Below are 24,473 nucleotides of genomic sequence, written 5' to 3' on the forward strand. Positions count from 1 at the left end.
CGGGTATGGGGGGGCAGCCTACAAAATGAGAGTGAGCCGCGCCGGAGGAGCAGATGAGAGCAGCGCCGTCAGGAGCGGACGCGCCGCGGTAACTGGCCGCGGACTCAGGACCGGGAGTGACCGGATTACGAGGATTTGAGGAGAACTCGCCAGAATCCGGTGTCACACAAGGCGGGGGTTAAGTTAGACGTCTTCGGTCCTCCGGTCGCCGCTATGGGGATAGACCGGCGGCGGAGAGCGTCTCTGGCGCTCACCTTGAACTTCCTGTCCCTGTTCCTGGCCGTGTCGGCGCTCACCACCAGCTACTGGTGCGAGGGGACCCGGAAGGTGGTGAAGCCGTTCTGCACCGGCCCGGTCACCACCAGGCAGCCGTTCTGCATCAGGTTCAACAGCTCCAACATCAACGACACACGCCTGGTGCAGTACATCTGGGAGACCGGGGAGGACAAGTACGTGATGAGGAAGTTTCACACCGGGATCTGGTTCTCCTGCGAGCAGAACATCAACATGAGCGGTGAGTGTCTGCGCACTGACCACAGTCAGTCAGGAAGGTTCACGGTGAAACATGATGGAGTCCTGATTTCACATCCGCTGGGTTTTTTTGATTAACCTCAGAAATGAATTCAATCTGAACACCTGGTCCCAGACAACAGGTGTGTGGTCATGCGGAGGATTTCAGGTGCAGGTAACTGAGCTTCATTAAATGTCAGAACAGAATAAAAAGCTGACACTTTCAATTTCTTCTTCTCATATTTAGTTTGATATAAAGAAAATATTCACATTTGAGAAGCTGAAACCAGAGAAATGTCTCAAAGTATAAACATATTAATGTCTGTAATTATCAGTTCGCTTTATATGCGTTTAATGATTGCAGCTTGATTTTCTGTGTCATTGTTACATTTGCTGTGTTGACTGGATCTTTGAGCAGCCTCACTGCTCCATGATGGATCTGAGGTGTTGTGGCATCCTGGGGAGGAGGTGGAGCTTGTTATTGCACAAACACAGGAATGAAATCTCTTCACGGATTGGATCAAATATTCTTATATCACAGTTTTATCTTTGTGAGACAAAGTGAAACAGGCTCCCTGTGGCCCTGTGCATCACAGGTGGAGGTGTCAGCGGCTGTCAGTGACATGTCTGATGTTTCTTCTCTTACAGGTGAAATATGCAGAAGTTTCCTTTACGTTGCACCTTCAAATGAAAGAGGTAAGACTATAATATTTAAAAAATGTTCTCACATACACACACAATAAAGATAAAGATAAAAGGTGAAAAATATTTTATTCATCCCGAAAGAAATTCAAAAACATTTTTGTCAATGACATGGAAAAATTCATGCATCCAGCCGCTCACTTATTTATGAGCATGTGGCAACAACAAGCAATCTCACTGGTGCAAAGGGAACATACAAAACTGGATCATTTTGCAGAGATTAGATCCAACCTGACGCAGCCAGGCAGCATCCGTGTGTGATTTCTACAAAGAAAAAGTTCAAGTGTCATGAGAGAAAACAAACCTTTCCAGGTTTCTCATCTTGAGGCCTGATAAATCCTCTTCTCTTTGGTTACAGAGGCTGTTTTCTGACGGCTCTAACTAAGCTGCTTAGTGCTGTGGTGTCCACTTTGAGTGGACTGGACAGTTAAGAGCCTTTGTCTCTGTGGTGAAACGCTGCCAGTAGTTTTCTCCTGTATCAATCAAACAGCTGTTTGAGCATCTTCTGTCCTGTGAAAGCTGCAGCTGCTCCTCCTTTAGTCTCTAATCTGCCTCAAAACAAACACTTCTTCCCTTTTCTATGTCTGATGTAACGAGGGTAACGAGCTGAGGCCAAATCATCCGCATTACAGTGTTTCTGGCAGCGACACAGCAGAGCTGCGGCTGAAACGATCACTTGCACCGTCGGGTAATAAGTTAAGTGGAGTCTCAATAAATCAATCACCTCCTCACTGTCGTCTCTAATCAGCTCCTTCAGCCTGATAATCAGACTGAACTGTCATTTAACTCCACGTCATCACTCAGTCTCACTCACGTCGTATCGATCAAAGCGATGGATCAAGTTAAAGGAATCGTTTGGAAGCTTGTTTGCAAGTGATCAGTTTAAAGACTGTGAACAGGGACGCAGCTCACAAAGGCAACAACACCCACCTACTGTTCTCTAAAGCTCACTAATTAACACATTATCTCATTTCCTTAATCCATTAAGAACTAAAGTGTGAAAACAAGTTGTGGTTTTACTGAGCTTGAACTCTTCAAGAGACTAAATAAGTTTGTTTCTGAAAACATCAAACTGCTCTTTTGAGACTTTTTATATCTCAGAGTCAACTTACAGTTTTCATCCAGCCACGTTTCTGTCGATGGTTTTCTGACTCACACAGGAAGATGACGAACGCATCCACAGATCACGTGGTGATTTTCAGAATTCTTCTCTCTTTACGTCAGAAAATTGCATGAAAAGATAAAATCAACAACAATTTATGCTGACAACAAATCAGGTCAAAGTAAATTTGATACTGTCCTGCTGTAACAAACGAGGTCAGAGGTCATCTGTTAGCAGGTTACTATGACCCACAGTTAGGTTCTGTTGCTAGGCGACATCTAGTGGTCATAGTAATGATGACAGGAGCAAAGGGAAAAGTGCGGTGACGTAGTTTATAGAGCGACAAAGTCCATGTCAGGAGGAGGTTGGGGTGGATGGATGAATATGACCCAGGAGAGCGGTGTTCGATTCCCATGTGACAGGAGCAGTTGATGTTGTTTCTATTATCCATGACCGTTCACTGTTATTATTGTAACCATGACAACAAAGATCGTCTAATGTTGAGGAAAAACTTATTTTAACCCAAATCACCATCTTTTCCTAAACCTAACCAAGACATGACTGTTATTATAGTAACCATGGCGACGATGGTAGGTACGCTGCTCTGGGTACAGTCAGTGTTTATTGTAATAACCATGACAACCAAGGTCCTGTTTCAGGAGACTCTCCTATGGATCGTTTCAGAGGGTTGTTGGTTGTTGAGGGTGGAGGACTGGTTGGTTTATTTAAATAGCCCAGGTTAGGCCCAGGTGATAATTCAATATCTCAATACAGTCCAGGCCAAATATCGTGACATGTGATATTCTCATATCTTCAGTATTACTGATATTATTAAATATCGGCTCAACCCTGGCCCAGATTTACAAATTTGCCAAAAAAAATTGAAAGTTGAATCTTGGAAACACTCCACAGAAACACTCCACAGCTTCTATCTCTACACCTCTAATGTGGATGTGTTATATGTTATGTGAAAAACTACAGGCCACAGCTGTTTCAACATTTTGCTGATCCTCTTTAAAAGAGGAACCTGAGGCATTTTTGAAATCCAAAGGGTGGAGAAGTCAGACACTAACAAATTGTTGGTTCTGGGTCTTTTCATGGGATTTGAGGATGAAAAGGAAAGTGCAGAAAAACTCCATCTCTATCCTTTAATCCTGCCGACAAACCTCTGATTGGCTTCGTTCTTCCTTCAACTGTGGAAACAATAGTCAGTGTGAACAACAGCAGACCTACTGACTGTGAGTCCCTGAAAAGATGATGGCGACGTCTGGAAGCAGTCCACCACTCCATGTTTGTCGTCCCTCAAAGAAAACCAGACTGACCCTGAGATGAAGAGATCACAGAAGATCTTCAGCCGATATCACATGATTAAAATATTAGATATCAAAGCAAAATAAGGGGAAACTGTGAATAAACCAAATCGAAGCCAGTTTAAAGCCTAAAACGTTGTCTAATAACATTTGGCCTGATCCTCTCCACCGTTTCACTCTAAATTTATTTGAACACATTTTTAACTAAATTCAATTTGAAGAAGATAAAAAGGCTTTTTTCGCTGCAGGATGTAACTGTTCATAATTCATACAGGGATATTTTAGGCATATGACTCCAGTCCACCCTCTGATTAATTATCACATGATAACTACCTGCCCTCAGGTGATATATGTAATTACGCCACAGCTTACATTTACAGGTTTTTAAATCCGTTGATATTTCCTTCCAGCACGTACGCGGCCTGAGCTCAGGATGTCGTGCGTCTCTCTGTGGTCGTGTATCCTTCCTCTGACTGTGAAGGTTAATGATATGGGTGATGGGGTCACTGCTCCACCTTTCCCGGCTCATTCTCCTCCGCTGCCTCCTCCTCTCCTCGTCCCTGTCCTCTCCCTTCGCCCTTGCTTACCTATATTTTTTCTCAATTCCCAACCCCCATCATCCTCTCTGTCACTCCATACCTCCGCACCCCCCCCCGTTATTCACTCAACCGTGCTCATCCCCACACCCACGACATAAAGAGTCCTTACAGTTCCTGTGATCTCCTCCCCCCTCAGGAGTGCTGTGGCTGTGCATCGTGGCAGAGTGCCTGTACATCCTGCTGCTGGCCACCGGGGGCATCCTCATGTCCATAGAGGTGTGTCACTTCGGCAACGTGATCGATGGCCTCAAGCTCAACGCCTTCGCCGCGATCTTCACTGTGCTCTCAGGTTAGTGACGTCGGGATATGAAATGGAGCACAGTTACATGTGTTATGATTGGACGGCGTCTGGACTGTGTTGTTTTAGGTTGAACAGGGATTTGACGCCTCCTCACTTTTTGTGTGAGGAAATATAAACTGAAATGATACCGCAGCTATTACATATATTTTTACATTTTTTTAAAAGAAGACAAAGTTTTTTGGACGTTTGTGGAAATGTTGTGTTAACGTCGGTTGGGTTGAGAGCTGACTGGAGAATGTTACAGCCTGTGTGCCTGCCAGTGTCGATACTGTGCATTTGTTCACCTTTTTCAAAAAGCCAACATAGCGTCGGCCTGTGATTTAAACTGTCTGACTCTTTACTGAACGTTCAGACTGAAAGCAGTGAGGGTGAAAAACTTTCTCTGGCCCATCCAGCAAGGACGCTGACGTGCACTCTGAGGAAGATGAAACAGACAGTTAGCAGCTTCGTTTATGGTCCTCAGTCTTTTAATCACAATCACAGTTTTTCCACCGCTTCAGTTTTTAAGAAGCTTTGGCTCCTTGACAGTGCAGACAGTAAAACTATGGATTATGTAACCGCTGTTCCTATGGTGACAGGTTTACATACATCAGTGAACTCTGATCACATGATCAGATGTGAGACTGACTTCCTGGACAGTTTGATCCTGTTGAGAATATGACGCAGCGTCAGACTGACCTCGGCTCAGTGACATCAGACCATGATGCAGCAGGTTGTATCAGCAGCAGGTGAACGTGTTGGAACGAATCATTTACTGACTTGTGTCGAACAAATGAGGCCACATTGGAAACATCCACTCAGAGGAGAAGCTGCAGCAGAGGTCAGACTAAGGCTAGTTTATGAAAACAGAGCTAAGCTAACAGGCTAGGCTAAGCTAGCTGTGATCTCCAGTGTAACAGTCTGAGTCTGTCGTGTGTGTGTGTGAATCCTCACAGATGAAGGAACGAGTGAAGGATGTTTTCTGTCTTTTACTAATGAACCGTTTCATCACTGAGCAGCTCAGAGGCTACCAGCAGCTACCTCTCACTGTTAAGGTGGAATGTTTTCTTCACTGCTACTCAGTGCATGATTGATGTTTGGAAATCAATCAATACACCTTAAATGTCACTATGACAACTTTGAGGATTTCATTTGTTTCTATTAGTTCTTACATCACAGACATTTTAGTGATGGTTGGATCTTCAGGCTCTTAAACATATTTATAAATTAATACATTAAAACATATTATAAATATTAATTTGACCAGATTATGTGAACTGTGGATATTTAATTTCATCAGTGAAATGAACTACACCTATGACTGTGACGTCACATCAGCCACAGTCCTGTAGAGGGCTGTGGTAAGCAGTGTGAGCTGAGCACCTCCGGGAACGTTATCTTCTAACACACCTGTAAAGGTGCAGCATTATCAGGGCCATGTGTGACGCTTTGAGGTGCTAGGGTTAGCTGTCGAACAAGTCAAATCACCTGTAATTCAGAACCAAAGGTTCACATCCCTCGAAGAAGAGCATGTAAAAACCAACACAGGATAGAAAAAATAATTTTATTATCAATTCAATTTTAAAGGAATCAAGTCGTTAGTCCTGCTCAGTGCTGGCAACTGGTCAATCTCATGTTCAGGCCAGTCGCAGCCTCTCAGCCCCTTGAAATTTTCAGGCCAGTTCGCAGCCTGTGAAGGATTTAACAATGACCTTCTCTCTAATCCGCTCTGTGAAAATGATCTCGACCACCACGCTCTGGGCAGTGAATCAGCAGCAAAAGATCCTCTCTGCTCAGCAGCAATGACTCGCAGCATTTTACTGACTTGACAGGGTCGTAGTGAGGAAATGTCTCTAAGAGCTGCAGGCTGAAGATTTGTCTGCCCTGTACAACCTGGGTCCACGCTTTGAACACATTCTTTGATGTTTGAGGTTTGTAACACAGGCACTGTGTATATTTTATTAGAAACACCCAGGTTGTTCCAGTCAGACTGACTCTTCACTGAATTCTTAAGTACACGAGGTCAGTATGGTGCTAGAAAGAAATAAGGGACTCTGTTTTTTTTTGTCTGTCTTTCACATTAAAACTGATGCTTCAACAGACACGACCAAAATGAACAGAGCAATCACACAATCATCAGGTACAACAACAAAAGCTCTATTATCTGTAGGGTTTTCTTAAGATAAAAACTCACTTCTGATTTTCATTAGACTTTTTAAATGAGTTACGTCTTTTTCTTTAACTTGTTGACCCTTCATTTTTAAATGTTAGTGAAATTTAATCATGTGCTAAACAACTCGTTCATTCAGCCAAGTTTTTACTAGTGTACTATTTGTAAGTTTTGCTATTTCTACATAGCTAACTCTAGCATTAGCAGCTGTTTACTCACCACTTTAGAAGAAATGTTGTGAGTTCAGCATCAAACTTCATCCTTTACTCACCAACATCTGTCTCCAGAGGTGGAAACAAACACCAGTGTTAACTCTTGTCTCTATCAAGCCCTAGCTTAGCATTAAGACTGGAAGCTGGAGAAACAGCTAGCCGAGCTATCTCCAGACTTTCAAATACACTTACCAACACCTGTAGAGCTCACTATTTAACATGCTACTGACATGTACCTCATTTGTCTAATCTATTCACAAATAGACATCTGTGGCTTTAGGAGTTACCAGATACGGTCGGCACTGGAACAGGTTTCTGTACCAGTGTGATTGCACCAAACCTGTCAACCTCACTGTGGTTTCCCTGTTCTGGTAGCTGTATTATAAAACTTTAGATAGAACCACATTAACTGTTTCCCCCTACTTCTAGTCTTCTAAGCTAGGTGATTAGCTGGATTTAACTCACAGACAGGGAACCGTTATCAATCTTCTTCTTCGTATTTGTTGCGTTTGGTCAGGCTCAAAGAAAAGTGTTTGAGGTGATTTCTTTTTAGAAAGCTGTTGGAGACATGTGTTCCCAACTTATCAGCATTTTATATGTGATACTTAATCACTTTCATTTGATAATTATTCTCTTCTAATTCAGAAATGAAAGGGTTATTTGTTCTAGGAAGAGAAAAGGTTAGCCGGCTCACTCACTGGTTAAGATATTACCAGGACAGACGCCCCCATAGGCACATGTGTTTGTTTTGAAAATAGCTGGTGAATTAACCAGAGAAATTTTGGTTTATAGTAGATGAGACCAAAGATCATCTTCATACTGCTCAAGACCAGAGCTCTCACACAGGGTTTACCTTTTTCTGTGCAGGCAACCAGATGAGGGCTTCAGTCAGTCAGACAGACAGTAGTAACAGCACAGATAGTGAAGTGATAAGAAAGTCTGCAACAGACTTCACATGACAATAATCACAACCTGAAATACTCTTATGGAATATAAATAACTGAGGAATAAACAGCCAATCGAACTTCACGACCTCTTCAAAGGTAGGGAGTCACCACTATCCCTCCTCTTGCTGGTTTACGATGCTGGTAAGTCTGAATTAATTAGACCTCTGTACTCATGGTTTCTGTAAAATGAACTTAACTGTTGAATTGTAGAGAATCTATCCCAGCTAATGATGTGTAGCATGTCAATATGTCAACATGGCTTAGCTCTAATACTCACGGTTCATTACTGCTGTAAAGGAGCGCCCTGATCAGCAAACAAAGTTTAGATGATCTCGTGAGCTACACTTCTTACTCCCCTGACAAAGGTCTGAAGATACTCTTTTCAGAAACATGGCATATTTAGACTTGACTGAGCCTGAGGCTGCATATTGATCAGTTTGGAGTGAGAGATTTTCTTGTTCTGACAAATGCTTTGATTTTAGACTAAGAACAGAGTCAGCAATTCCCCTTTGATCTTGTCAGAATGTGAAGCAGTGAACAGGCTGTGTCCTTACTGGTTAAATATCCTTCAGGCTTTGTATCACTTGTTTTGTGTCTCATTTGTGTCATTATCTGTCACTGTTGTACAGCAAACTGGTAATTATATTTTATATATTTATACAGTATGGTACAGTAAGAAACAAAGTACAAGAAACAAGTGAATCCTTCAAACACCATCTTGCTGTGGTAAATACTCACATATGCACTAAATGTGTATTAATCCACAGCAATAAATAGTCTCCAACAAATACACTGTTAACTCCTGTTTCAGTAATGTCTGGTAAAAACGCCAGTGCCCAGTTGTTTTAGAGAATTGTCACTTCATGCTCTTGGGCCTGAGAGCCACAGAGAGGCTTTGGTATTGGTTGGGTTTGGGTCTGTCATGGGATTTATCAAATGAAGGGACTTCAGGTACAGCATCATGAACCACACAGGAATACATTGTTACTAACTCCAGGAGGAAATATCTGTCCCTTTAGCCACTAAAAGCTTTACTATGTTCACTGGCAGCAGCTAATTGTCTGTGTTTTGTGCTGGGCAGGTTGTGTTTAATGGACTTTATCTGAGCTGAAAACAGCTGCCTGCTGCCGCTGGACACGAGGTTGGTGTGAGGTCAACAACAGTACAAAAGAGGACAGAAGAAAACAATGAGCTGAAAGATGCTAAAATGCTCCATAGATTTGAATCTAATTTCAGAGTCATGAGATAACTCTCTCTCATAATCTTCACACTACACATTCGTATAATCCATAGTGAATATAAAAAAACGTACATATGGGAAGAGTGTGTCTGCATCTAATCATAGGTTTTCTGAGCTATGCTTTTCTAGAGAATTATTTCAACAGATCCACAGAGGTAAACACTGAACAGACCAATAACGGAGCAGGCTGTGCTGTGAACTTCATAAAGTGTGAAAATCCTTGCTAATACAATCCTTACCCAGATTGTTAACAGAGGCTAATATCATCCCTATTCTTAAAAAGGGGATGGCTGAGTGAAGTTACTATATAATAACCTATTATCAGCTGTCCTCACTGATGGTAAGAGATCACCTTATTTCTGCTTAGGCTGAGGTACAAGACAGGACAAGACAGTGAGACTGAAAATTCATAAAATGTCCCTGTATGCTGATGATGTGATTTTGTTTCTAACTAACCCAGAAGTCTCAGCACCAACAGCTCAAGGTCTGCTTAGTTGCCTCAGTCGATTTTTGGGCGACAAAATAAATGTTTCTAAGTCAGAAGCTCTTCCTTTGGTGGTCTTCATGAATCTAGCACCGCCTTTATCTTGCCCATCCAGATGGGCACCACAGGGCTTCACATATTTGGGAACAGTGATAATACTATTTATTCATCAGTTATATGGAACTAATTTCAAACCCCTAATTAAAAAAATATATATGTGAAGACCATGACAAGTAGACTTCCTTACTGCTGTCTTTTAGGAAGGTTCTCATTACTTCAAATTAATATTTTACCTAAACTTTTATTTATTTTAGATGCTCCCAGTCTTACTTCCAAGAAAAGTAATTGATGAAATAGACAGTCTGTTTAGTACAAAAAGGTGAAATGTTTCCCAGCTACCTCCCACTCTGAGGTTAAGAGATTCCTAAACCTTGCGCAGATTCTCTGAACAAAAGAAGAGCTCCAGCTCCAACATGATAGGACGTGAAAAATGGCCAGAAAATATTTGTATCAGGTGCATTTTACATCTTGCAGGGTCAGTCCATGGATTCAGGAGTTGACACAAGTATCAGTGTGTCACAACAGAGAGGAACTGTTGACCGTCCTTCAGTCAACAGTTGTTGCTGTTAGCTGACAGGAGCTGAACCCAGCCTGCTCTCCTGCTGCTGCAGCCTCTCAAACTCAGGCTTCAGTGAGTTCTGCCTTCACAGCCCTGCCCTGGCATTTAGTCGAACAGTAACTGAACCTCTCAGCCCGTCTGCACGTCTAATGTTTCATTTATATGTGACTCACTGTCTGCAGAAGTGAGATGTTTGCAGAAATGTGGAAAAATCTTTATTTATTTGACATTTTTTTGTGGTATCTGTTGCAGTGTGAGGCTTTTTAACAGTCTCCCAGGTTTATCTTAGGGTTTACTGTGCTTGTAAAATGTTTGAAAGAAGGAGGGCAGTTAGAAGTTGTTTGTTTTTTTAATTGGCTGAATAGACAGAGAGTGGTTATGGTAATGAAGTCCAGGGGAACAAAAGAAAGGACCAGATGAGCCTTTATTAAAGCTGTCAGTCATCTGGGGTCTGAAGGGAGGGTCTGAAGATGATGAGATGACAGAATAAAAATGTGTGGAGGAAGGACAGGCCTCTTTTCGTTGTTGAGGATAAAATTCTGGTGTGGATGATTAATTTTCGATATTTCTGTAAAAACAGCACTGTCTTCAGTTTGTAAGTGTTTGTGCTGTAAAAACACTGAGTGCTGTTTTACAGCCAAACAACCACGTGACGTCTGTGGGACAATTAGTGTAAAAAGTGAGTGATGATGACTTCAGACTTCCTGTGCTGTATTTGCATGTTCTGCACCTCAGTAATGATGACGCTGAAATTCTGTGTAATGCCAAATGGAAATGGAATAGAGCTGTGGCTCCCAGCTGCTTCGTCCCCAGAGTTAATTATGAGTGAAACCTGGTGAAATCTTTGCTCCTCAACCCAAACAAAAACTGTAGAGACAGTTTAACAAGCAGTATATAGAGGGAGGCTAACCCTGAATCATCATCACCTGCTTCCCTCCACAAACAGCCAATAGGATTTCTCCGTTGTGTTTTGGATGTTCAGAGAAAATCAGCAGCAGTTTCTGACCCTGACAGGTTTGGTTCAGCAGGATCATCTTCACTAATGACTCCACTTTCTGATGTTTGAAGCCTAAACACAACCAGCAGCAGTAAAAAGCTCATGTTAGGCTGTAAACCAACGACCCCACGGTGGTGGTGGTGGTTTTCATGTTGGACTGATGACGTTTAACATCCCTGACAACCTCTGTCGTCTCATTTAGACTCTTGTTAGCAACCGGCCTTTTTAACAGCTGGAGAAGCTTCTAGAATCAGGACTGAGGGATTTACTGACGGATCTGATGTCAGAGAATCAAACCTGAACATGTCTGAGCTGCTGTTAAACACAGACCTGACTTCAGTCATCAAGCAGAAACACATTCAAACACCAGAGACTCAGGACCAGGGACAGGAAGTGAGGACATGTGACAAATGTCTGGGTTTTAGGACTCAGTCCTGCAGAACTGTATATGTCTCTCACCACAATCCAGAATTCACAGATAGGTACAGTATGTATATATATATATATATATATATATATATATATATATATATATATATATATATATATATATATATATATATATATGTATGTATATAATATACACACACACACACATTGTAGGGAAACTTTAGCTCAGTTAGGGGAAGTGTGGCGTTACACAGAATTATCTGAGGCTGAGTCAACACAATAAAACTAACAACTGTTTCTCTGGTGATGAGTCTGAGATGCACCAACTAACTTTAAGAGGGAAATTAAGCAACAACAAAGAGAAGATGAAAGTAAGTTACAACTTTGTACTTAAACATTTATTACTACACACAACAACACAACAAACTCCAACTACACTCACAGTGATGCTGCAGTTTATGGATGAATGTAATACCAGAGTTTGAATGGTGAAATATGCAACAGGTGAATAAACCAGGATAATGTGACCTTGTGACTTATCGACCACTCAAGACACTTTACAATGGAAGACACATTCATCCGGTCACTCACACATTCATACAGAGTTATTCTGTCATACACTTACACCCACACACCGACGATACATCAGGGACAATTACAGGTTCAGTATCTCACCCAAGGACACAAAATGCAGACTGTAGGAGCCTGGAATCGAATCACCGACCTTCCAGTTAGTGGACGATCGGTTCTACCTCCTGAGCTCTTAAAACAAGCTCCTAAATAACTGTGTTTTACTATCAAATTATTACTCTAAATGGAAATCTGTCCTCCTGATGTTCAGGTGATTTTAAGAACAAACACCAGATGTTTGTGGTTATAGAAGAATTAACTATAAGTGATGAAAATCTATGAGCCGCAGTAAGAAGAGGACTACAGACATTAAAATGATAAGAACAGTAATAACTTCAAGATGCCACCAAGGCTTAGCTGGACCTGGACCTGACACTAAACTCAGCTGTGAACTGAAGCAGTGGTGCTTTTCATCCTCCTGTTGGAACCAAAGGAGAACAGGATCAACGGCCTCTTGGTTCCATCAGTGGATCTTTTATCTTTGATCAGTGTAGTAGACACAGTGTAGCCGGGACTGGCTCCAGTAGAAGTGAATGAATAGATACGATCCTAAAACCAAATGAAGCAGAATTAAAGGTTAAGAGAAGGCGAAATTTATTCACCCTAAAACAGAGAAAAGAAGCAGAACAATATAAACACAGAGAACTGAGCGGTTCCTATCATGTGATTGATCATAATCATCAGCAACCTAAGACCAGCTTCCATGGTGAATCACTGCCCCCCAGTGACCAGGGAGGAGGACGTCATATGTGTGTTAGTGTCTGTGTGTGTGTGTGTCTGTTTGTGTGTGTGTGTCTGTGTGTGTGTTGGTCTGTGTGTGTGTGTGTGTGTGTCTGTGTGTGTGTGTGTGTGTGTCCTTGTCAGATCCTCTGGTGCTAAAATAAACAACCTGATGACCTTTATTGATTCATATAGAACAAACCGACCCTGTGTGGGCTCATGACGTGAACGTGTGAGGCCTCAGACCTCAGGTTTGTTCCTCTCGTCCCGACACATTATGATGACATCACACTGGGATATAAACATGAACAGTGATGGGGTGAGACGCGAGAGACGGACACTGAGCCAAAGATGAACATGTACAGACAGTAGCTGAGCTCATCTGTAGCTCGTCCCTGTTCAGAGCTGGAACATCCGCCTGGCTCACGTTAGCAGATCTGTCCTCCTTCTCCTAGAGAGCTGAAGTCATGTGACGTGTCGTCTGTGTTAGCATCTGTTCAGCGAGCTTCTGGATCGCACTGTTCCACTGGTGTTTCTGAAACACTGTTCCTGAGCTTTCACTACCATCATTACTTGGTTTTATCTACAGCTGTAATATTCACCAACTCTGTCACTGTCAGTCGTTATCTCTGTGTCTAAAAAGCTTCTACAGTGTTCGGCCCTCTTCTGTCCTGCTGTAAGAACACACGTCTGACTGGAAAGTTACATGAGTAACCATGGTGACTGATCCTCCTGGGGACAGCTGCAGGACGTGGACGCCCTTAAAGACACGTCTCTCTGGGTAACCTTGATGGAGAGACAGTCACTCCACTCAGAGAACCTGGGTTACACACATAACCTCCTGTCCTCTGTCGTGTAGAGACTGTCTCCTCCCTTCATTTTCCATACAGGGACTCTGTCAGACCCCGCTGCTCCTGCACGAGCCTGAAGGGCCCATTAGACGTCAAGGCCACCACAGTGCTCATCCGTGTGCTCAGACAGAAGAACGATTTACAAATACACAAGATGCAGCCACGATGGCCCCCGAGGCTGAGCTGACCCCTCTGTAACTTTGTAGGAAACCTGTGAAAGTGCCAGGTCACAGGTTAGCACTGAAACAAAGAGACGTGAGGTTTGGTTTGTCAGACCACGTCCTGCTGCACCCGGCACAGGCTCGAATGGGGTGGGGGTCAGTCCCTGTATAGGGTGAGATCCAGCTCTGGATCTTTAGTTCTGAGTCTAGTTACAAATATCAGATAGATACTAAATGAGGTTTTCTTCCTTCTGAAACAGAACCTGGTTTAACTCCAGCTCTGTGTTGAATCTGGAGAAACTTGGCATGAGAAGCGACAGCAGCTACAGGGGACAGGACTGAGCATCAGCTGTCTCTGTTCTCTTTGACTCTTTTTCTCTTTATCCCACAAACAAAAACTCTTGGATGTGATTACCATTTATCTCTCAGTGTCCTCATTTCATCAGCTGATGATTCTTGTAGAAATAAATAATTTATCTACATTGTTGTGTACTGACGGACATTTACTGCAAGATTTACTCATCGTAATTATAAAAGAGCATCTTAAACAACCAAGGAAACACAAAACTCTGTTATTCTGCAGCTCAGCTCCGAGCTCCAGATTCACTGTCAGACCTTTTAAATAAAACTGGACCAGAAATATCAAAATCAGCTGCATGTTGAACATGACTCACAACAACAAAGCTCTGCTGCACAGAAGAGAAATTTCAGATCATTTATCTCTGAACAATTGTTTAAAGCTCCACACAGTCTAAAGGTAGATGTCCATGTGTTTGTGATTATAAAGCAGGTCTAGGTTCTATATTAATACTGTGAAAGTATCAAAGCCTCAGTCCACAGAGGATCTGAGCCAAAGAGAGGCTGTGTAGAAACTAATGGTGTAATCTTGAACAATATGTTGTGTTTTATAAGTTTATCATGTGTTTTATATAAAATATGCATCTGTGAATTAACTGAAATACATGTAGGTGAAATGCTGTGAGGTAGAAGCACAAAGAAGCATTACAGTTTTTTACAACCGCTATGACCCGACTTTTAACGCTTTTTCAAAACTCTTCACACAGTTACCACAACATCAGCCTGTGTGGGCTATACAATTAACACAATTCTTCTTCTTTTGACACAAAATACACACATTTTACACGTTTAAAATTAGTTTTAACTCCTTTTACACACAAGCTCAATCAAGACCAAAACAGTAGATGTTAACTGGTGAATTTTCAATTGCTTTCACACGGTTTGTCGAAACAGAAAACCTCATGTGCAAAACTAATGGATTGAAGATTACATTGATCACAGCTGATTCCTGTCTCAATCTTGTGAGGGAAAAGAACAATAGATAAGACAAGGGACAAGGTGGAGGACTTGCAAAAAACAAGTGAGAAAAATGCCTAGAGGTAGAGGTAGAGGGAGAGTTAGAATGCGTGGTGGGGCTCAAAGAAGGGCCAGAGATAGGGTGACAGATGAAATACGAGCTACCATCATCGACCATGTCATCAACCATGGGTTGTCACATAGAGAGGCTGGAGAACGTGTGCAGCCAAATCTCAGCCGGAGCACAGTGGCATCCATTGTCCGGATTTTTCAAGCAACCAACAGGTAGATTACAGTATTCACTGTATTGTATAAGGGCCTTTCCTACTGAACAGTGTAACATGAATTACAGTAACTGTATTCTTCTGGCCCCTACAGTAATATATAACCTTGTCCCTCTAAGGGTTCAACGTTTACGTTCTTCAGGGGGCAGGGGCAGGCTTCTACATGAAGAACAGGAGCTTGCCATTGTCAACATGGTGATTGCTAACAATGAAATAAAACTGAAAGAAATTCGGGCCCAATATTTTACAAGACAACCTTGTCTTTGAAAACATCGGAGCAATCAGCCTTACATCTATTTCTCGGACTCTGGCTAAACACAGAGTCCTGATGAAGCAACTTTATAAAGTCCCTTTTGAAAGGAACAGTGTTCGCATCAAGGAACTCCGTCACCAATATGTCCAGGTAAGGTTATTACTGTAAATCCAAAATACACTGTACTAATTGTGTGTTTTGCAGTAAACTACTATGACCCTATATGCGTAAAGTACTCTAAATCATTTACATACATTTTGTTTGATTGCTTACAGAGAGTCATGGAGTTGGAGACCAATCAAGTCCCACATAACATAATATACATTGATGAGGCTCGCTTCAACTTGGCCAAAAAACGTAGGCGGGGCAGAAACATCATTGGTAAAAGAGCCACGGTTGCTGTGCCAGGCCAGAGAGGAGCCAACATCACCATGTGTGCAGCAATATCTAACAATGGTGTGCTCCTGCATAAAAGTCAAATTGGCCCCTACAACACCGAACGCCTTCTCCAGTTTTTAGAAGAGCTGTATGATAGACTGCTACCTGAGGGGGAGAGGGGACAGGGTGAGCTGGGGGGTAACTTGCTAACATATGTGATCACCTGGGACAATGTGGCATTCCACCATGCACATGCAGTCACAGCTTGGTTTGATGCCCATCCCAGGATGATGTCCCTTTTCCTTGCCCCTTACTCCCCTTTCCTCAACCCAATAGAGGAGTTTTTTTCAGCCTGGAGGTGGAAAGTATTCGATCACCATCCACATGACCAAATGTCCCTCCTGGATGCAATGGCTGCTGCATGCCAGGACATCACAGCTGACAACTGCCAGAGCTGGATAAGGCATGCAAAAAGATACTTCCCAAGATGCCTGGCCAGAGAAGACATCAGGTGTGATGTCGATGAAAATATGTGGCCCAATGCTGACGACCGAGCAGATTAGCTTATTTTTCTTCCTCTTTTACAGTGATTTCTTCTGCTCCTTTTTCTTTTTGTGTATTTGACAATACAGTAATGAATGACAGCTAAATGCTGATTTTTTTCCCTCTTTACTCTACTGCAAGTCATTTTCATTTGCAATACAGTAAAGTGTTTACTGCAAATCCTGTCATTTACTGTCTTCTTCTTTCATAAAAATTCTGCAAAGCTGCTCTGACATGGGTCGTTCACTTTTTGTACTGAGTGTTGTAAAAAAAAAAGGAACAAAATTCATGCCCAACAAATGAAAAATGAAGAACATAATCACAAACATTAATTTACATGTATGATCAATACAATAATCTGTTGATTGTAAAAGAAAAAGGAAAAAAAGTAGATTTGACACATGCAAAGTGATTCAGTCTGTGTTATTCCATCAGTTGTCAGTGTTTTTTATGACACTGTGCTGTGACTGACTAAATGTTTCTGTTGGAAGACAACGTGTGTCAGTGCTTTGATAGATTTGGTGAACTGTGTTAGTGTATTATTGTATTTTGGAAGTGTGTGTCTGTGTTTAGTTACACTGCGTGATTTTGAGCATAAAATTAACTGTTTGGGGAATTGTGTGTTTCAGGTGTGATGTGCGTTAACAGTTTTGAAAAAGTGTTTAAGGTTCTGACAAACCATAGCGGTTGTAAAAAACTGTAAATGGAAAATACTCTTGTAATGTACACAAACCTCCAACCTGAGCAGAGGTGGGTGTCGTGTATGGAGGACATGTGGTGATTGACAGATTGATTTCTGTTGATTGGTTCACAGAGAGCAGGTCCACACTGTGTTTCAGTGAATCTCCAGCTTCACATTATGCAACACTGCCACCAAGTGGTGACCAAGGGGAAGTGCAGTGATTAGTCTGAGGAGGAGGAGGATGATGACGGTGTCTTCTTCCTCCAGTGTGATGACCCAGTGTTCCCTCTCTGTGTGGCAGGTCTATTGGGGATGGTGGCCCACATGATGTTCACCACTGCGTTCCAGCTGACGGTCAGTCTGGGCCCGGAGGACTGGAAACCTCAGACCTGGGACTACAGCTGGTCCTACATGTGAGTGTTTGACAGATACGTACAGAAAGACTCTGTGCTACCTGTCAACTAAAATGACCTTAATCACCTTAATTAACGTGGACAAGTCGACAAAGAGCTAGAGAATAATAATCATTTCAGCTCTAAATGAACTGTGAGTAGTTTGTTATACATACAAACCAGAACATGTGCCCTCATGATGGACAGAAGTGTAATGTAACATGTACCTGGGTTCTCAGTCTGGCACATATGCTTCTACATCTGGGCAGATTCCAGCTGTTATCCTCTGGTGTTGACTGACAGCTGGGAGATTTTCTGTGTGTGCAGCAGAATTGGTCCAGATGTGGAGGTAACATCTGACGATCATGATCTATCTGGGCCAGATTTCTGGCCATGGAACTGGGCGTATCAGTACTCTGTTAAAGACAGTACACAGAGCACAGCTTTTTACACCATATAATCTACTATATATCAAGTATTCAAGTATTCAAGTATCAAGTATATTCAAAGGGCCTTCAAAATAAGACCAAGCTACAGAATATTAAACTACATGTCCAAAAGTATGCAGACACCTCAAACATTATATCCTACGTGACAGCTGAATCTTATTCCATGTGCTGAGTTAACATCAGACTAAATGATAAAATAATGTCTTTATGTGGACATCGCCTCGTGTATGGAGAGATTGTTATGTTGAAACTGTAAAGGAAAGGACATAAAACTGAAAACACACCAGTCACTGTGAACTGGAGCATTAAGGTTTAGTTGGAACTAAGGCCTCACTTAGATTCACCTGGAGGAAACAGTAGATCATCATCTATGTATTTTACATCCATCCAAGAAGAAGAAGAGCTGCTGCTTATTCTTTTAAAGATGAAGTGTAGAGGTAACAAGTTGGTGGGAAGGCAGACGTCCGGACCAGAGCCTTTTGAATGGCCTGTGATGACGAGCCTCAGATTCAGAGCTTTTATTGTCCCTCGTGGGGGGAAATTTGTTCTGCAGTAGGTAGTGAAAAACAACAGGACAATAAAAACAGTAAAAACAAGAAAAACAAGAAAAAAGTAAAGTATATTAAAGGAGGACATAAGAACATAAACAACCAATCTTGAGTGAAAACAATAAGAACAGTCAATAAGTGAGTGCAAATAAGTGAAAGTGCAAATCAGGAATTATGTAAACTGATTGAACTGATCGCACATGGAGTGAAGGAGCATTTGTATCTTTGAGTTCTGGCTCTTGGAGCCTGTGTCTCCATCCTGAAGGAAGAGGACTGAACAGTACTGACTGAGCTCCCTGCAAAACCTGTCTGTCATAGGTCTCTTTAAGAGAGAGCTGCTGTACACCAGTTATTTTACCGGCATCCCTGATGATTGACAGACGATTTTTGTTTTGTACAGAGAGAATGAAATAAAAAGAGATGAAACAAAAGGTTCAGACTGACTCAGTAAAAGATCTGTAAAATAAAACCATCAAAGACCCTCATGGACTCATGGATGCAGGAAGTGTAACAAGGGACCCCACCCAAACTGAAAAACAGCCTTAGAACAAAAGTGCACACATCTTAATATGATGTAATAAACATTACAGCTTGTCCTCAAAACAGATGTCATTATTTTTTTATGTTTTCTTTGTCTTGTGACCACTTATCACAACAGCCTTTGTTTTCCTGTCACATATTAATTATCACTTCATCAGGACGGTGCAGGTCCTGACAGCTTGGGCTAATTGTTATGTCAAGATAATTAAGTAATAAGACAGGCTACAGGCAGAAATAATTATCTGGAAATATGAAGAAAAAGGTTTTTGTGTCAACACCATGAAATAACTAACTCTCTGGCCTCTGGTTCATAGAGTAGTTTTTAATGTTGTCTAGTCTTTATTTCCATATATAATCATGGAGGAAGGTTTATCACCTTTTCAGTAATCGATACATTATCCAGGATATGTTTTTACATTATCAGCTGATATATCTGAATGAATAATGTACTAGTTTGAATAAAGAGGTGGAAACTGTTTGTGTGTTTGCTTTAGTCTGGCGTGGAGCTCCTTCACAGCCTGCATGGCGTCCTCAGTCACCACCATCAACCGCTACACCAAAACCATCCTGGAGTTCAAGCACAAACGCAGAAACATCGAGAAGAACCTGAAGATCAAGCAGAAGCTGCTGGAGCTGGACTCTCCGGAGCAGGTGTGGGACATGTACATCAGCTCGGTGCCGAGCACGGCCGAGGAGCTTCTGGACCTGTCGTCCAACGGCCGCAAGCTCTCCAACACCTCCATCTTCCTGGACCTCAACGACCTGCCCGACCCGCAGGGGGAGGAGTACTGCTAGAGGAGCAACCGTTCAAACAACAGTGTGTCTTTATGTTCAGTCTGATGATGATGGATCGTTACTGTAAACACGAGACCACAGCTGAGAGCTCTGATTGGCTGCATTCATCAGGTTTGACATATTATGATCTCTTAAAGTTGACATAGCTAACATGTTAGCTCTTCAAAACAGCTGCTCATTCAAACATGAAACTGTTGAGCCTGTCTTTACACACTCGTGTATATGTTCAGTTTATTTTACAATTTGTCTTAAAGCTGCATTAAATAGATCCTCGGGTCATTGGAGGCCACTAGGAAACACATCTGACATAGTTGAAGCTAATGCGTTAGCTGTTTAAAACAGCTGCCTATTTAAACTTTCAGCAGACATTTAGGTAACATTAGCCCTCATTAGGAGTTGTGTCTCTGGGCTCCTGACAGAGGTAAGTCCAGTATTTATTCTCCTCTCAGCTCCGTTCTGGTCCACGCTCGCCTGTGGGAAAGTGTTTGGCTCTTTGTCCGGCTGCCTCTCGGTGCTGGGCAGCTGGAGCACAGTTAGTCTGTCAGAGCTTTGTTACTGAAAACCGCTGCCTGCTGGAAACAAGGTCGATGTGAAGCGAACCAGTGAAGCTGAAAGATGCTAAAAAGCTGTGTAGAGCTGAGGGGAGCTGCATCTTTGACGCTACACATAATTATTGTTAATATAAAAATATTTATTAGTGGTTTTTGATTTTCTTGTCTTCAATCAAAGTCAAGGCTGCAGCTACCACTGAGGACACGTATGTGTGGGACTTGTGTTGACATGATCTTCCATCTAATCAGTGATTTAATCAAATTAAGTTTTTAATTTTATGCCTCGACTCCAGAAATACACAAAACAAGAGAACCTTTGTTTTTCTTAATGGAGTTGGAAGAAGTGACCATAAAGAGTAAAGACTGTGTATAATACACTTCACCATCAGCATGATTTTAACGCAGTCGCTGACCTTTTTCAGACTGTGTTGGCAGCATTGTTGCAGACTGACTGATGTCGGTGGTGCCTCACAACAGACGTTTCTCTATTGCTACATAGCTAATGTTAGCATCAGCAGCTGTTTACTGTTTGCCAAGAGCTTCAGCCATTGTTGTAGTTACAGTACAAGAAGTTAGAATACGTCCTCTGAGCAGCTACTTCTTCAGGGCAGACTTGACGCTACAGTGACCGAGCAGAGGCTAACTGTTAGCATGCTAACTTCAATGGAAGAACAGATGTGGTAGAGACAAGAGTTAACACTGGTGTTTGTTTCCACCTCTGGAGACAGATGTTGGTGAAGAAAGGATGAAGTTTGATGCTGAACTCAATGTTTCTTTAGAACAGCCACTAATGCTAACGTTAGCTATGTAGTGGAGGCAAAACTTACAAATAGCTCCTTTAGGTAGGTTAAATATTTGGATATTGTAGCACGTTACCTCCTCCAAAGATTCTCAAACTCTCTCACCTGTTTTTGATTTTTACTCATGTTACCTGTCAGGGTTGCAGCAGCAGTTAGCTAACTAGCAACCTTTAACTAGCACAACACACACAGATGCTAATAGACTGATAACCTCCCATGATTCAAAATGAGTATCCCGCTGTGGGCTAATGAGAGACAAGGAAAAATCGAGTGAGGTTATTACCACAAAAATACCCAATAAAATGTAAAGTAAGTAAGTACATGTTTCTGAGGAAATGCTCTGTTGTCTTGTATCTGCCAGACGCCAGGAATTAACAAACTTTCTTTGTTCCATACAGTTTTTACAGGTTTTTATAATCACATTTGGGCAATGCTGAAACCAAACCAGGCAAACAATAGTTCTAATTCATAATTAATTTTAAAAAATCCTGGTTACAGCCCTGGTGAAAGAACAACTTTCCATAGAGGACAGACAGAGTCCTCCAGAGTGTTTGGGACAAAGACAGCTCAGCTCTGCAGTTTACAATTTAAAATCAAACCATCCACACGTGATTCAAGTTCACATGCCAGTCTTTAATTTAAAGGTATTTTCATACATTTCAGTTTCACCATGTTGAAATTACAACGCTTTTTATTCAGGGCACTTTGATGTTTGGGACATTTGGCTGCACGGGTGTTTGTGATTACTCAGGTGTGTTTCATTGCCTCGTTAGTGCAGGTATAAGAAGCCTGGCTTTGTTTCTCAGCTTTCAAACACCTTTGGAGTCTGTAGTTGCTGTTTCAACATGAAGACACGTGCTGTGCCAGTGACAGTCACCCTGTCGCCTTCAGATAATGTGTGTTGTGATTTGGCGCTATTGAGAAAGCGGAATAAAACCAGTAGAGACATCAGTCAAACTTTAGGATTACCAAGATCACTAAGGGGCTGGTGGGCCACACGGCCAGACTACAGTCCTTCTGAGAGCCTGCAGAGGTCTTGAAGAAGGACGTGTGAACACATTAGACCAAGATGAACCTGAGTCAGAGTGATGGCAAGAGCAGACTGTGTTAATGTGTGATGATGTAGGAAAATCTTACCTGCTCAAGTTACTGTAAATTCCTGAGTTCATCAGGCAGCGCTTGGTCCTGCAGCAACATGCTGCTGAGGCGACACAGGAGGTTTTCACCCGGCCCAACTTAACATGACTGGTTTAATGGACCAACCACTGCTATGTCCCAAACATTAAGGTTCCCTGAAATGACAGGACCTCTGTATGAAAACCCCTCAATTAAAATCTGGACTGTGAACTTAAATCACATCTGAAGGGTTTGATCCCTGATTTTAAACTGTGGAGCGAAGTGTCTGTGTCTTTGCCCCAAACTTTACATTATTTTCTCAAGCAACGTTTTTTAACTTGCTCCAGTGACCATAAACTGTTGTGTTCCTGCTGTTGTGGAACAGTTCAACAAATCTTCCACCAGACTCTCTTACTCAGTCTTAAATACAAGATCAAGGTTTGCAGTGGTCTCAGTTTTTTACTGTAAACTACACTAATGTGTTGACGCTAAAATGCTACATGTAGCACTTTTGAGAACTAGTCTGAACCACCTCACATGTTGCTGGGTCTGAAGGTTCAAACCCTTTGAGTTAAAAAGACGAAGGTGAGGCCGGGACGACCAGATGAAGATGAAGAGGATCAACAGCTGACTCTCAACACGCACACTGATGACTCTGAGGCCTCCTGGCTCCCTGCCTGCTGGGTTTTATCATCAAACTGTGTGTCCATGACTTTGAGCTGCAGATCCACATTTCTGGATGATAAGCAGCTCGTACTGGTTCTGACTGGGTAGCTTAAAACACACCTGTTCAGGTGTCTCTCCCTGTCCTGCTGCAGACTTTGACGTGTTGGTGTCTCACTGTGGAGTAAGTGTCCAGGCTGTAGCAGCACAGGGTCAGGGACCTGAGGACTGCTGCTCCGCCCACAGAGGAGTGAGTGTAGAGGCTGGTGGTTACGTGGGTGGAGGACGCCTGCAGGTCGTGCTAAGTGCCTTCACTTCCAGCTCCTGATCAGACGACGCGCTCTGCACCACACACTCACCACATCTTAATGAAGGCGAAGCTGTTTCTCTGACGGCTTCAGGGGAAACATGCAGCTTCTGCAGACTGCCAAACTCGTCCCTGATGAAGCTCAGTGTTCATGCCTCCCTGACAGAGGGGACTTCTCATATTTATTCACTGAACTGTGTTGACGAAGATGGGATGAAATTGTTGTAATATACAATACTTTTATGTGCATTGAAAAATGTGTATTATATTTGTATTTATTTGTTCCGATGAAGTTGTGTTGACAACCTTCAGTTTAAATCCCCTGGTTTTCAGTGAGCACTGAAGCATGGACTGTTGTCTTTGTGTGTGTGTGTGTGTGTGTGTGTGTGTGTGTGTGTGTGTGTGTGTGTGTGATTTTTGGTGGTGTTCTTTAGATTTCTGTGGATCATTATTTCAAACCTAATGTATTATTAATATGCATAAAACTTTCTATGAGAAGATTTGATTTCAAGGTAAACGAGTCATAATAAAGCAACATGTTTTTACTGTTTTCTGTTCATCTTTCTCCCAAAGTTTCATGTATTTCCCACAAGAGGGAGCTGTTTCCTCACAGTTACTGCAACGACCCAGCAGCTACACACATGAATGCTTTATCATTTTAAATGGATAAATAATAAAAACAATCATGAAAACAAATAGTATAATCAAACCCACTTATGTCATAAAATTAATTTCATTGTTCACATTATTACTGGGTCTGTTTTTCATCTCTGATCGAAATTAATTTACAATCACGCTAGTTTCTGAGCTCATTCACATAAATCTTAAGATTTGTTAGTAAGGCTGAATAAAATCATTTTGTCATAAACAAAGAGCAGGGGTGGACAGTAACTAAGTGCATTTACTCGAGTACCGTACTCCAGTATATTTTTCC

The 24,473-nt window shown here is 42.1% G+C and overlaps 1 protein-coding gene and 1 long non-coding RNA gene across 3 annotated transcripts; one reads left to right on the forward strand and one right to left on the reverse strand.

Annotated features, from left to right (window-relative positions):
- gsg1l2b (gsg1-like 2b) lies at positions 1 to 24,098 on the forward strand. Its single transcript, XM_071462706.1, has 5 exons — positions 1 to 514; positions 1,159 to 1,206; positions 4,360 to 4,512; positions 17,680 to 17,791; positions 19,802 to 24,098. The coding sequence occupies exons 1-5, from the start codon at positions 214 to 216 to the stop codon at positions 20,100 to 20,102; spliced, it is 915 nt and encodes a 304-aa protein (XP_071318807.1). The 5' UTR covers positions 1 to 213; the 3' UTR covers positions 20,103 to 24,098.
- On the reverse strand, positions 1,219 to 4,349 carry LOC139608710 (uncharacterized). 2 transcript variants are annotated; one of them, XR_011685079.1, is made up of 4 exons: positions 3,997 to 4,349; positions 3,481 to 3,637; positions 2,325 to 2,425; positions 1,219 to 1,476 (listed from the first exon to the last, which is right to left on the reverse strand). It is a non-coding gene; the product is annotated as an uncharacterized lncRNA (long non-coding RNA). The 2 variants fall into 2 exon arrangements; XR_011685078.1 differs by having other exon boundaries at positions 3,481 to 4,349.
- Positions 24,099 to 24,473: the final 375 nt, after the last annotated feature.

The sequence above is a fragment of the Trachinotus anak genome, unplaced genomic scaffold (assembly GCF_046630095.1).
Source record: "Trachinotus anak isolate AG129_WGS33_773 ecotype Australia unplaced genomic scaffold, CSIRO_AGI_Tana_v1 ptg000025l, whole genome shotgun sequence".
Classification (NCBI taxonomy): Eukaryota; Metazoa; Chordata; class Actinopteri; order Carangiformes; family Carangidae; genus Trachinotus; species Trachinotus anak.

Excerpts from the sequence above, each read along its gene's own strand:
- gsg1l2b (XM_071462706.1), top strand. The coding sequence starts at position 214 with ATGGGGATAGACCGGCGGCGGAGAGCGTCTCTGGCGCTCACCTTGAAC. Across the intron at positions 4,513-17,679 it reads GATCTTCACTGTGCTCTCAG|GTCTATTGGGGATGGTGGCC; the intron begins GTTAGTGACGTC and ends TCTGTGTGGCAG. Across the intron at positions 17,792-19,801 it reads GACTACAGCTGGTCCTACAT|TCTGGCGTGGAGCTCCTTCA; the intron begins GTGAGTGTTTGA and ends TGTTTGCTTTAG.